Below are 14,311 nucleotides of genomic sequence, written 5' to 3'. Positions count from 1 at the left end.
CACTCAGCATGATGTTTTCCGAATTCCTCCATCTTGTTGCAAATGACTGGGTTTCGTTGTTTTTGACTGCTGTATAGTATTCTATAGAGTACATGTCCCATAATTTCTTTATCCAGTCTACTGTTTATGGGCATTTGGGTTGGTTCCAGGTCTTAGCTATTGTGAATTGAGCTGCAATAAACATTAGGGTGCAGACCTCTTTTTTGTTTGCCAATTTAATTTCCTTTGGGTAAATTCCAAGGAGTGGGATGGCTGGGTTGAATGGTAGGGTTATATTCAGGTTTCTGAGGAATCTCCAAACTGACTTCCATAGTGGCTTAACCAATTTGCATTCCCACCAGCAGTGGGTTAGTGCCCCTTTTTCCCCACATCCTCGCCAGCATCTATTGTTGGTAGATTTCTGAATGTGAGCCATTCTAACTGGGGTGAGGTGAAACCTCATTGTGGTTTTGATTTGCATTTCCCTGATTGCTAGTGATCTTGAACATTTTTTCATGTGTCTGTTGGCCATTTGGATTTCCTCTTCTGTAAAATGTCTATTGAGGCCCTTGGCCCATCTCTTAAGTGGGTTGTTTGTTTTGATGTTGTGGAGTTTCTTAATTTCTTTGTAGATTCTGGTGATCAACCCTTTATCTGTTGCATAGTTTGCAAATATATTTTCCCACTCTGTTGGTTGTCTCTTCACTCTCCTGACTGTATCTTCTGAAGTACAGAAACTTCTCAATTTAATGCAATCCCAAATGTTAATTTTGGCTTTGACTGCCTGTGCTTCTGGGGTGTTTTCCAAGAAGTCATTGCCGGTACCTATATCTTGCAGGGTTTTTCCAATGCTCTCTAATAATTTGATGGTGTCAGGGTGTAGATTTAAGTCTTTAACCCATGTTGAGTGAATTTTTGTGTAAGGTGAAAGGTAGGGGCCTTGCTTCATGATTCTGCACGTGGAAATCCAATTTTCCCAGCACCATTTATTGAATAGACTGTTCTTACTCCAGGGATTGGTTTTGGATCCTTGATCAAATATGAGTTGGCTGTAGATGTTTGGATTGATTTCTGGTGTTTCAGTTCTGTTCCATTGGTCTATCCATCTGTTTCTGTACCAGTACCATGCTGTTTTGATTACAACTGCCCTGTAGTATGTCCTGAAATCTGGTGTTGTGATGCCTCCGGCTTTGTTTTTGTTGTACAAGATTGCTTTAGCTATTCGAGGTCTCCTGTGTCTCCATATAAATTTCAGCATCATTTTTTCCACATCTGAGAAGAAGGTCTTCAGTATCTTGATTGATATTGCATTGAATGTATAAATTGCTTTTGGGAGAATGGACATTTTGATGATATTGATTCTTCCAATCCATGAGCATGGAAGATTTTTCCATTTCTTGGTATCCTCTTCTACTTTCATTTAATGAATAAAAATTTCCAAAGTACAACTTTTGGATTATAGTGGCTCCCCCCCCCCCCATAACCTTCCTTCCACCTGCAACCGTCCCATCTCCCATTCTCTCTCCCATCCTATTCACATCAAGATTCATTTTCAATTATCTTTATATCCAGAAGATCAATTTAGTATATACTAAGTAAAAATTTCAACAGTTTGAACCCACACAGAAACACAAAATATAAAGTACTGTTTGAGTACTAGTTATATCGATAATTCACATAGTACAACACATTAAGGACAGAGATCCTACATGGGGAGTAAGTGCATAGTGACTCCTGTTGTTGATTTAACAATTGACACTCTTATTTATGATGTCAGTAATAACCAGAGGCTCTTGTTATGAGCTACCAAGGCTATGAGTTTGCCAACTCCAATCTTATTTAGACAAGGCCATAGTCAAAGTGGAAGTTCTCTCCTCCTTTCAGAGAAAGGTACCTCCATTTTTGATGGCCTGTTCTTTCTGCTGGGATCTCACTCACAGATATCTTTTCATTTAGGTCATTTTTTTTTTTTTTGCCACAGTGTCTTGTCTTTCCATGCCTGAAATACTCTCATGGGCTTTTTAGTCAGATCCAAATGCCTTAAGGGCTGATTCTGAGGCCAGTGTGCTGTTTAGGACATCTGCCACTCTATGAGTCTGCTGTGTATCCTGCTTCCCACGTTGGGTCGTTCTCTTTAATTTTATCAGTTAGTATTAGCAGACACTAGTCTTGTTTATGTGATCCTTTTGACACTTAATCCTACCATTATGATCAATTATGAACTTAAACTGATCACTTTGGCTAGTGAGATGGCATTGGTACATGCTACCTTGATGGGATTGAATTGGAATCCCCTGGTATGTTTCTAACTCTACCATTAGGAGTAAGTCTGATTGAGCATGTGCCAAACTGTACATCTTCTCCCTCTCTTATTCCCACTCTTACATTTAATGGGGATCACTTTTCAGTTAAATTTAAATGACTAAGAATAATTGTGTGTTAATTAAAGAGTTCAACCAATGGTATTAAGTAGAACAAAAAATACCAAAAGGAATAAAGTAGTGAGTTGTTCCTCAACAGTCAGGACAAGGGCCAATGAAGTCATTGTTTCTCATAGTGTACATTTCACTTCAACAGGTTTCCTTTTAGGTGCTCAGTTAGTTGTCACCAATCAGGGAGAACATATGATTTTTGTCCCTTTGGGACTGGCCTATTTCACATAGCATTTTGCTGCAATGACCGGCCTTCTTTTTTTTTTTTTACTGCTGTATAGTATTCCATAGAGTACACACCCCATAATTTCTTTATCCAGTCGTCTGTTGATAGGCATTTAGGTTGACTCCATGCCTTAGCTATTGTGAATTGAACTGCAACAAACATTAAGGTGCAACCTGAATATAGCCCTGCCATACAACCCAGCCATCCCACTCCTTGGAATTTACCCAAAGGAAATTAAATAGGCAAATGCAAGAGCTGTCTAGACTACTTTTAATGCCTAACTCAATGTAAATGCTGTGTAAATCGTTGTTACATTGTGTTGTTTAGGGAATAATGACAATAAGTTTAGAAGAGATACAATTTTTTTTCAAATGTTTGTTATTCCTGACTGGCTGAATCTGTGGAAACTGTGGATATGGAGAGCCGACTGTCTTTGCTTTGCAAGAAAAATCCTGAAGCTTGTAGAAATTTCAAAACCAGGATACCAAGAAATGGGAGGGTGTTACTTAGCAATCTGGGTGACTTAACTCATAGTAATTGGCATATGTATAGTTGTGATTTGCATTGCAGGCATTTAAACTGAGATATTTGGGTGATCATTGAAGGCATAAAAAAGAGTGTTAATTGTTAAAGGAACAACTAGTCAATGTGCACTTGCTCCCCAGGTAGGACCTCTGTCCCTACTGAATTGCAATATGAGAATCAACTGCAAATCTCTCCCCAAACTGTACTCTATATATTGTGTGTGGGCGTGGGGGCAAATTCTTGAACTCTATGATTAGCATAGAGATGGTCCTCTATGAATAAAGTCATACTAAAAATGATACATAATGAAGAAGGAGATGGGAGAGGGAATGGGAGGTGGGAAGGGAGCAGGGTAGGGGGCATGAAGGAAGGAACCACTGTATTCCTAAAGTTGTGTCTATGTAAAAATGCATTCATTAAATAAAAAAATATGTTCATACTTGTAAGAGGTAAAAAAGCAAAAGCATAGAAAAAATAATGCTTTTTTATCACCTGGAATGAACATCAGAGAATATTGTATTTAGATCACTTGACAAAGTAGTAAGACATTTTTTAATTGGGATTCACTGAATTTCTTTCTATTTGTTGTCTCTTCTTCTTCCCTACATAATAGGAAGTAAAGGCAATTTGTTGGGCCGGCAGTGTGACTTAGCAGGTAAAGCCACTCCCTGCAGTGCTGGCATCCCATATGGGAGCCGGTTCAAGTCTGCTCCACTTTCGATCCAGCTCTCTGCTATGGCCTGGGAAAGCAGTAGAAGGTGGTCCAAATCCTTGGGCCCCTGCACCTATGTGGGAGACCCAGAAGAAGCTCCTGGTTCTTGGCTTCAGATCAGCACAGCTCCAGTCGTTGCAGCCATCTGAAGAGTGAACCAACAGATGGAAGATCTCTCTCTCTCTGCCTCTGTCTCTTTGTAACTCTGCCTTTCAAATAAATAAGTAAATAAATAAATCTTTAAAACAAGGCAATTTGTTTTATATAATTACTGCTTAAGTTCAACCTTTAAGATGTTCTTTATTTTTTTGAGAGATTAATTTATTGGAAACATTGAGTTAGAGAAAGAGGACACACACACACACACACACACAGACAGAATGGGGGGAGAGATGACAGAGGACAGAGATCATTCATCTGCTGTTTCTCTTCTCATATGGCTGAAACAGTCAGGTTGGGGTGAGGCCAATGACAGGAGCCAGGAACTCCATCCTTTACTCTTACATGTGTGGTAGGTGTGCAACTACTTAGACTACTGGGTTACATACTGCTTTCTTCCCATACACATTAACAGGAACCTGGGTCAGAAGTTGATCAGCCTGCAATGGAACTCACAGGATGATATGGGACTCTGTTTTCCCAACAGCGGCCTTAACCTATTGTGCCATAACCCCTGCCACTAAGGATAGTATTTTTTTTTCAAGCAGTCTCAAGTATATTTTTTTCAAGCAGTCTCATTTAATCAGAAAGTCAACTGAGACTCTGAGAGTTGTAAATATTTTGTGATGTGTTCAGAGTTAACAGAATAAGAATTAATCAGAAACATGACAAACTCCAAAATCCTTTTCCCTTAGAATGCATCATGCTGTCTCCTTTATAAAATTTGCACACTGTACCCACTATTTGTTTAAGAATGGTGGGGATATATATAGAGAGAATAGAGTAATATTAATGAAGAAATGGGGCAGGGTGTGTCCTAGGAAGATGAGGCCCAGATCCAAATTAATTGCTGCAGGACCCAGGATCTATTATTTTGGGAATGATAGGGATTTCTTTAGTTCAGCATCTTCCTCCATTCCATTATATTCTCCCTGTTTCCCTAAAACTACTGAAAGGTGAAAATGATGAGAATTTTCATTTGTGGTTGTGTAGAATCCAGGGAAGGGGAGAAACAAGAGAATTATTTCATTTGAGAGTTGATTTGATTCCATAAAGGAGAAACTAACTTTGCTGGAAACATCAGTGGGAAGGGGTCCTGAATGCTGTCCCATTGTGTTCATGTCCTGTAAGTGAGAGATTCACAGATAACCAAAATCAGAGACGAGGGCCATGAGAAATTGCATGCTGATTATTTTATTGGTACTTGAAACATAGGGTTGTCACATCATGGTTCCAGAGTCATGGATCTTAAAGGACATTATCTTCTTATTCACTTTCTGAAACAGAAACAAAGAAGGAAGTTTGTTGAGGGGACTTGAGAGGGGAAGAAGATGAGGATCCCTAACTAGCTTTACTGAAACGAGGTAGGTGAGGGTCTGCCTTCTCTCCCTTTCAAACTTAGGTCCATTCTGTTGACAGTAGTCTGCATTTACTCTTTCTGTGCACCTAACAGCTCAGGTGTTCTAAATTATCCTTTACAAGATGAAGAAAGAGATTTTTTTTACTGTTATCATTTGATTGGTATTGAAAAGTTTAGGAAATTTTACAAATATGGTCAGTGCCACATATTATATCATCTGAAAGAGAAAAAAACAAATAACATTGACATGATATTCCTTAAGGAAATTCTGGTATAGCATACAATGGGAAAATATGCTATGTTAAAAAAAGCCCAAACAAGAACAATCACATCAGAAAACTGACCAGATCTAGCTACATCTATGAACTGATATTTACATTGTGTAATAAATATATTATTTGACATGAGAAAGACACAAATTTGTATATTTGGTATAATACTACTTGTGAAGAAAGATCACTTTTTGTTTATGTGGAAATAAATATATTCATAAGGACATTTAAAAATGTTATTTTTTGTGTTCTTTGGCTTGTGATATGTGGAGGTAGAATGATATATGCTTTTAAGATATATGATTTAAGATTATGTTTTTATGCTGAATTTTTTAAACCTAGAATAGACATTAATCTAATAATAATAGTAGTATAAAAATATAGATAACTTTTAACAGCATTCAATGAGAAGATGTTATTTATCTGTAATAATGGACCTTTGTTTCTCATACGGAACAAACAAGAACATAGTGTGCTCTTGTAGCCCTTTGAAGGGAAGTCATTGAGTCTGAGCCCAGGAGGCAGAAGACCAAAGGAAGAATTCTACTGCATTTCCACAGTAGGAACATAATCTCACAAAAATATTCACTGTGATAAAAGAAATTTTGCAGCAACCATTCTCAAATTCAGAATTACCTTGGAGATCTTATTAAATAACAGTATCTTACCACTCTATTTTAGAATATCTGAGTAGAAATCTTTTTTTTTTCATTTTCAATTATCTTTATATACAGAAGATCGATTTAGTATATATTAAGTAAATATTTCATCAGTTTGCACCCACATAGAACATAAAGTGTAAAATATTGTTTGAGTACTAGTTATAGCATTAATTCACATTGGACAACACATTAAGGACAGAGATCCCACATAAGGAGTAAGCACACAGTGACTCCTGTTGTTGACTTAACAATTTGACACTCTTGTTTATGGTGTCAGAAATCTCCCTAGGCTCTAATCATGAGTTTCCAAGGCTATGGAAGCCTCTTGAGTTCGCTGACTTTGATCTTATTTAGACAAGGTCATATTCAAAGTGGAAGTTCTCTCCTCCCTTTAGAGAAAGGTATCTCCTTCTTTGATGGCCCGTTCTTTAGAATATCTGAGTAGAAATCTTATGAGTAGAGCCCAGATTAAATCATTTCAATATACTTCAAGTAGATTATGGCACACTTTAGAGAAGGAATAAACATTAGGGCTTGATGGAGAATGAACATGACTCTTGGGTGCCACTGACTTATATATTATAGGGGTGCTTATCTAGGGGAAGGCCTTATGATCTATTTCCTTGAAAAGATGATTGTGTTCCTCTTTGGCCCCCTCTTGGGGTGCTCCCTGTGCCAACCTCACCCCCTGGGTTGCTACCTGTGGGCCTCTATTTTTGGATAATCCTTTTTGCCTCTTTTTAGGGTAAACACTTTTGATTCTTTATTGGAGCTGGCTCCCCTGTATAGTTCTTTTTGCTATCCAGAGATTCCTGGGCAATTCCCCTCCTGAATATCTCTTTCGCCTAACTTTGTTCATCTTCTGGAGGAGGAGGTCTAGTGCCATTCTGTGGAGGTGGTGGTCGCTGGTGGTTTCCATGAGGAGGTGGGCGATGGTGGTTGTGGTGGCCTCCTGGACGTGGTGGTCTGTGCTGTGGACGATCTTCTTGGCTGTCATCATCATTCTGTGTTGCAACTAGGCTCTCGTATAGGTTCTCATACTCTGCATGGGTCATACAGGAATAGAAGAGTTTAGTGACTGATTATTGCCTTTCATTGTCACCCCCTGAGCTGTTCACACGTCACTTACTCTGTCAACTTGTACCCTCCTGCCACATTCCCTCATCCACACTTCTTCCTTGTGCACCACTCCTCTTACTAATACACTGATGCCAGGGAAGTCTCATTTCGTTGCTTTTGGAAAAAGTATGCTCTTTAACATATGACACAGAAGACAGAAGAGCACTGGGATACCTGAGATTCACCCAGAGTAACTCCATGTACACAGGGGAGCAAACATCATTTATATTGCAGTTTTTGTTATGAGCTTTTGAATAACTTGAGAGATTTTCCTCCTAGTTTGAGTTCTTGAGCCCTGTATTGAAAGTAGGGTTTGTTTCTCAGGTCTCAGACACATGTTGAGAAATAGGAAGAGAGAAGAGAAAGACAGTGTGATGTGCCAGACAGGATTCACTGAATTGCTTTTTAAAGTTGCTTCAGCTGGGGGACCCCACGGACTGCACAACCAGGGGAAATGGGACTGAGTCACTGCTTTCTTTGTGTTTCTCCTGGAAGCCAGGTGCCTTCGAGGGAAACACTGGAGGAAGGGAAACTAACTGGGACTCAGAGAAATGGAGGAAGAGAGATTGTACAGGACTCAGTAGTCTGTTAGCTGTCAGGAGGTATGCTAGGCCTGGCTGAACTGGTTTAGAGCTGCTGTAACTGAGTCTGAAGTCACTGGTATTCTACCTGGTGGCCTGTGGGGCCCACCATCTCCTTGTGAAGCTTTTTGTGGCCCCCATATTGGGCTGCTCCCTGTGGGCCTCCCTCTTTGGATCCTCCTTTTTTTTGCTTTAAGAGTGAACATTGTTGGCCTCCTTTTTGGGGTGCATGCTGTTGGCCTCCCTTTACAGTTGTTCTTGCTGCATTCCAGAGATTCCTGGGCTAGTACCCTCCTGAACATCTGTCTTTTGCCCAACCTTGTTCATTTTCTGGAGGAGGAGGTCTAGTGCCATTCTGTGGAGGTGGTGGTCGCTGGTGGTTTCCATGAGGAGGTGGGCGATGGTGGTTGTGGTGGCCTCCTGGACGTGGTGGTCTGTGGGGTGGACGATCTTCTTGGCTGTCATCATCGTTCTGTGTTGCAGCTAGGCTCCCGTCTAGGTTCTCATACTCTGCATGGGTCATACAGGAATAGAAGAGTTTAGTGACTGAAGATTGCCTTTTATTGTCACCCCCTGAGCTGTTCACACGTCAGTTACTCTGCCAACTTGCACCCTCCTGCCACATTCCCTCATCCACACTTCTTCCTTGTGCACCACTCCTCTTACTAATACACTGATGCCAGGGAAGTCTCATTTCGTTGCTTTTGGAAAAAGTATGCTCTTTAACATATGACACAGAAGACAGAAGAGCACTGGGATACCTGAGATTCACCCAGAGTAACTCCATGTACACAGGGGAGCAAACATCATTTATATTGCAGTTTTTGTTATGAGCTTTTGAATAACTTGAGAGATTTTCCTCCTAGTTTGAGTTCTTGAGCCCTGTATTGAAAGTAGGGTTTGTTTCTCAGGTCTCAGACACATGTTGAGAAATAGTGAGAGAGGAATACTCAGGGATAGCATTTGACTACTGTCATTGAGATGGCATTCAGAGTGTGATGAAATATTCAGTTGGTTGAAAAAATATCAGAAGACTGAGTACTGATCCTTGTGTTTAGTATGTGTAGAGAGCCACATGTAGAATCTGGTTCTTTCTTATTGAAATAGCTCTGTTGTGTGCGTAGTTCATTAATAGGACAGATCCACTCTACTGCAAGTGTACTGTCATTTACTGTCTGTTGATTGCTAGAATGTCTTCATGAGTGTAAGTGCCTGTGCTGTATCAGTCTTGCTATCCTCTTGCTTATCCTTCATAGCACAGTCAGGGAGATCTTTTAACAGATGAAAAACTTACTTTTTCAGTTTTGGGGTTGAATTCTTTAGTGTGTTCCGATTTTACTCTACGTAAAGTATAAGTCCTTATCATGCAATGAGGATGCAAGAGCACTTATATCAAAGTGACAAGTGTGAAAACCTATTCTTCTTTTCATCACACACCCCTTTCTCTTCCTTTCCATCTGCACTGTTCCCCTAAGCACCAAGCAGAGTCACAGCACCCCTTCCCCTCTGTTTTTCCATACCTGCACTTATGCTCTGAATTGAGCTCAGGGCCAGCAGGGCCACTGCGAGCAGGGTCAGCAGCATTTTGGAGGAGTCTCTGGAGTGGCTCCCAAGTGTGTGCTGGGAGACTTGGGGCAGCTCCCTTTATACAGAGGAGCAGAACAAGGGCATCTTTGAGCTCCACACTGGGTGCACCTCCCCTCCCGACGTAACAGGCTAACTCTGCTCACATCCCGTCATCCATATCCCTTACTTCTCTTTTGGATCAGAGCCCAGCAGGATGGGGTTGGGTGGAGGATGTCAGTGTTTAAAGTTTAAAAGGTACAACATGTGACCTGGGCAAAGTTTTTCAGACACAGGATCCAAACACTCAGCATCCAGATTACAACTGAACTTTGGTCATCATTTGATGTTCAGTATGTTCTGTGAGACCGTGACACTGTCTTTCCTTTGTTTTGTGTATGTGTCTCTTGGTACATGTTGGCAGGAATTCTACAGGCAGAAGGAAAGTGATCAATACTTTTGGCTATTGTCATAATTCTGTCACTGAGGAAATGTGTGTCATATTTAGCTAATTTTAAGGTCATTTTTATTTTATTCTGCAATGTTGAGGACAAGGCTATTGGGCACACATGGTGATAATTTGTTTTTAAGATGTTATTTATTTATTTTTGAGAGGTAGATGTACAGACAGTGAGAGGGAGAGATAGAAAGGTCTTCCATCTGTTGGTTCACTCCCGAAATGGCTGCAATGGCCAGAGCTGTGCTGTTCCAAAGCCAGGAGCCAGGAGCCAGGAGCCACTTCTGTGTCTCCCATGTGGTTGCAGGGTCCTAAGCACTTGGGCCATCTTCTGGTGTCTTCGCAGGCATAGCAGAGAGCTGGATTGGAGAGGACCAGGCAGGACTATAACCAGTATCCTTATGGGATGCTGGGGCTAAAGGTGGAGGATCAACCTACTGTGCCACAGCACTGGCCCCGGTGACAGGTTTTGATGATTCTCTGGTTCTGTCCCTGTGTATGGAACATGGGTATTGCAGAACTCAGGAGGCCTAGAACATTTTGTTGTTCTTAACATATATAAGGTTTATTAAAGCAAAAGGGGCAGTGAAACACTGGGATGTCTTCAGTAGCCTGAAATGAAAGCAGGATTCCTCACTTGAACTGTGGTATTTAATGTTCCTTTTACATATTTGATGCTGCTCCTTTTTGTAGAATCCTGTTTAGTCATGGGTTGGGTCTTATGTCTTCTTGAGAATAGGTTTCTCTCTCACTGATAGTTTTCATGTCCTCCAGATGCTTAATTTTATTAGACTCCCCTATTTTCCTGTCCTCTTTTTCCTAAGGTTTCCTGAATCCGTACTGTTTTCTCTGTCATACACTAATGGTCATTACCCTTTTTTTTTTTTTTACAGATTTTATTTATTTATTTGAGAGGTAGAGTTACAGATGGAGAGAGAGAGAGAGAGAGAGAGAGAGAGAGAAAGATAGAAAGGCCTTCCTTCCATTGGTTCACTGCCCAGATGTCCACAACAGCTGGTGCTGTGCCATTCTGAAGCTAGGAGCCAGGTGCTTCTTCCCAATCTCCCATGAGGATTCAGGGTCCCAAGCTCTTGGGCCATCTTCTGCTGCTTTCCCAGGCCATAGTAGAGGGCTGGATTGGAAGAGGGGCAGCAGGGACTAAAACTGGCACCTGTATGGGATGCCGGTACCCCAGGTGGAGGATTAACCTACTGTGCCCTGGCGCCAGCCCCAATGGTCATTACTCTTTGTTTTTGTTTTTGACAGGCAGAGTGGACAGTGAGAGAGAGAGAGACAGAGAGAAAGGTTTTCCTTTGCCGTAGGTTCACCCTCCAATGGCTGCCTGGCCGGCGCGCTGCGGCCGGTGCACCGCGCTGTTCCGAAGGCAGGAGCCAGGTGCTTCTCCTGGTCTTTCATGTGGTGCAGGGCCCAAGTACTTGGGCCATCCTCCACTGCACTCCCTGGCCACAGCAGAGAGCTGGCCTGGAATAGGGGCAACCGGGACAGAATCCGGCGCCCCGAACGGGACTGGAACCCGGTGTGCCGGCACCACTAGCCAGAGGATTAGCCTATTGAGCCGTGGCGCCGGCTATCATTACTCTTAATGTTCCTGAAACTTATTGATTATTATATTCTGTTCAGAGCAATTCTCTCCATTTTTATTTTTCCTGGTTCCAGCTTTTGAGTTTTCACATTCTTTTGGTGTAATTCCCTCATTTAATCCTCTAAAGTAGAAACTATCTGCCTCTTCATAATCCTTTTGCCATTTTTTAAAAAGTGTTTTAAATTTTATTTATTTGAAAGACAGAGTTACAGTGAGAGGTAGAGACAGAGAGAGAGAGATCTTCCATCCGCTGGTTCACTCGCCAGATGGTCGCAATGGACGGAGCTGTGGCAATCCGAAGCCAGGAGCCAGAAGCTTCTTCCAGGTCTCCCACGCGGGTGCAGGGGCCCAAGGACTTGGGCCACTTTCTACTGTTATTCCAGGCCATAGTAGAGAGCTGGATTGGAAGAGGAGCAGCCAAGAGTAGAACTGGAGCCCATAGAGGATGCCAGCGCTTCAGGCCAGGGCATTAACCCACTGCAGCACAGCGCTGGCCCCTACCATTTTTGTTTTTTAAAACCATTGGCAATGGGGTGTTAGGTTTCTCAACAACTTTTTCCTTGTATTTGCACTGGTTGCTGCTCTCAGCTGCTAATTTTCTGTGATGTGTAGTTGTTGCCTGTTCACGCTGGTTATCACTGGTCTATAGGAGTCAGTATCACCAGCTGCCACTGAGCATTTTTGACTTTGTAAAGTTCTGTGTGCTTGTTAAGTTGTTTGTGCAAATAAGTGGATGTGTGAGGACTGTGTTTTTCTAAGTATGGCAGCATAGTCATGAGGCTGGAAATCCTAGAGATCAGTTCTTAGAGCAGTAGGGCTGCTGGGATCTTATGCTGTATATGGGACAGTGGGGTCTGCCTAATTATCTGAGCTAGTGTAGATAATATTACAGGATGGTCTTCTGATGCAATGTGGCTGACTGTGGACACCTTTAATCCTAGAATGTGATGAGATAGAAAAATGGCGTTTTCTCAGACATGGTTGTTGATGTTCTGTGACATTGGCCATTTTCCCCTTAATTGGTGTGTGGAAATCAACACAATTTTGGGCCAAAGGACTTGATGGGCAGAAGAGGGCAATTTTATTGGCCTGCCAGTTCTGCTGCTTTGTTTCAATGACTGGCACTTTTTATTTTATTTATTTTTTTGCTGACTCTATTTGAGAAGGAAACTGGAGATGAGTTGACCTGACTAAGCAGAGTGAAGAGCCAGGTGGGAATTAGTGTTAATAGCAGACCTGGTCAAAGACAACCTTGACCTTAGCTTTGTGTGTTCTGAAAACAGAATGGCTGATTCCTCCAAATATCACTCAGCTGAGGTCCTTTCCTTATCCTTGTACAATTTCAAAATGCATGACGATTTGCATGAAATGAAAGAACACATAAGACCCAATGAAAACAGTGCTGTGAACAGCTGAAGGGAAGACTGTCAGGCAGAGTTGGGTGAGAGCCATGAACAAGACTTTCGCCAGCACATCAGGCATATTCAGGTGAAAGGAAGTCCTAAACCACCTGCTTAGATTTTCATATGCTTCTTATGTTTTTTTTGTAATAAACTGAGATTCTGCTTTCCATTTCAAAATCCTCCTGTTTCCCAGAAAATTCTATATCTGCCCTAGACAAATAACCAGTCATTTGGGGAGTGAACCAGCAGATGGAAGACCTTTCTCTCTGTCTCTCCCTCTCTCTGTCTGTAACACTACCTCTCACAAAACAAACAAACAAACAAACAAACAAAAAAACACTAAAATCTTAAAAAGAGTCTGATATGATAGATATGTCAACTACCCTGGTCCAGTCATTGGTCATCATATATATGAATTAATGTCACACTGTATGCCACACAAATGTACAATTTCTATGTGTCAAATAAAAATCAATGAAAATTCCAATAACTACTGAAAAAGAATGATAAATGGCATCTGGATTCCTTTTGTGCATGCTAATGTCCTTCTCAAACACTGGTTTCTCTAAACTTTTTTTTTTATCTCTGGGACATTTCATTTCATTTTTCAAGCTGGCTAAAGCAGGGAGGAAGCAGAGAAGTCACCCTCAAAAATATATCTGTGATGGAGAAGTTATTTTTCAAGGTGATTGATAAACAGAAACATATCTCTTTAAGATGACATCACTGTGGGGCCAGCTTGGTGTTATAGCCAGTTAAGCCGATACTTGTCATGATCCTATTCCATATTGGAGTTCCATATTCAATCCCACCTGTTCCTTTTTAAATGGAGATCCAGCCAAGGTGTCTGGGAAGGCAGAAAATAGCTCAAGCACCTGGGTTCTGCGACCCTCATTGGAGACTCACATGGATTTCTAGGTTTCTGTGTTTAATCTGGCCCATCCCTGGTTGTTTGGACCATTTGTGGAGTGAACCAATGGATAGAATCTCTCTCTCTCTCTCTCTCTCTCTCTCTCTTTTTTTTAAAGATAAAGATTAATTTATGGAGCTGGTGCTGTAGCTTAGCAGGTAAGGCCTACAACTGCAGTGCCGGCATCCCATATGGGCGCCTGTTCAAGACCCAGCTGTTCCACTTCCGATCCAGCTCTTTGCTATGGCCCAGGTCCTTGGACCTCTGCACCCACATGGGAAGACTCAGAAGAAGCTCCTGGCTTTGGATCGGCGCAGCTCTGGCCGCTGTGGCCAGTTGGGGAGTGAA

General features: G+C 41.6%; 1 protein-coding gene across 1 annotated transcript; it reads right to left on the bottom strand.

Moving 5' to 3' along the window:
- Positions 1–7,172: 7,172 nt before the first annotated feature.
- LOC108176288 (proline-rich protein 4) lies at positions 7,173–9,611 on the bottom strand. The gene is made up of 3 exons (XM_070048359.1): positions 9,548–9,611; positions 8,346–8,537; positions 7,173–7,369 (listed from the first exon to the last, which is right to left on the bottom strand). The coding sequence occupies exons 1-3, from the start codon at positions 9,609–9,611 to the stop codon at positions 7,173–7,175; spliced, it is 453 nt and encodes a 150-aa protein (XP_069904460.1).
- Positions 9,612–14,311: the final 4,700 nt, after the last annotated feature.

Source organism: Oryctolagus cuniculus, chromosome 9 (assembly GCF_964237555.1).
Source record: "Oryctolagus cuniculus chromosome 9, mOryCun1.1, whole genome shotgun sequence".
Taxonomy (NCBI): domain Eukaryota; kingdom Metazoa; phylum Chordata; class Mammalia; order Lagomorpha; family Leporidae; genus Oryctolagus; species Oryctolagus cuniculus.
This window is presented reverse-complemented; position numbering and strand designations above follow the sequence as displayed.

Excerpts from the sequence above, each read along its gene's own strand:
- LOC108176288 (XM_070048359.1), bottom strand. The coding sequence starts at position 9,611 with ATGCTGCTGACCCTGCTCGCAGTGGCCCTGCTGGCCCTGAGCTCAATT. Across the intron at positions 8,538-9,547 it reads AATTCAGAGCATAAGTGCAG|AGTATGAGAACCTAGACGGG; the intron begins GTATGGAAAAAC and ends TGACCCATGCAG. Across the intron at positions 7,370-8,345 it reads TCCTCCAGAAAATGAACAAG|AGTATGAGAACCTATACGAG; the intron begins GTTGGGCAAAAG and ends TGACCCATGCAG.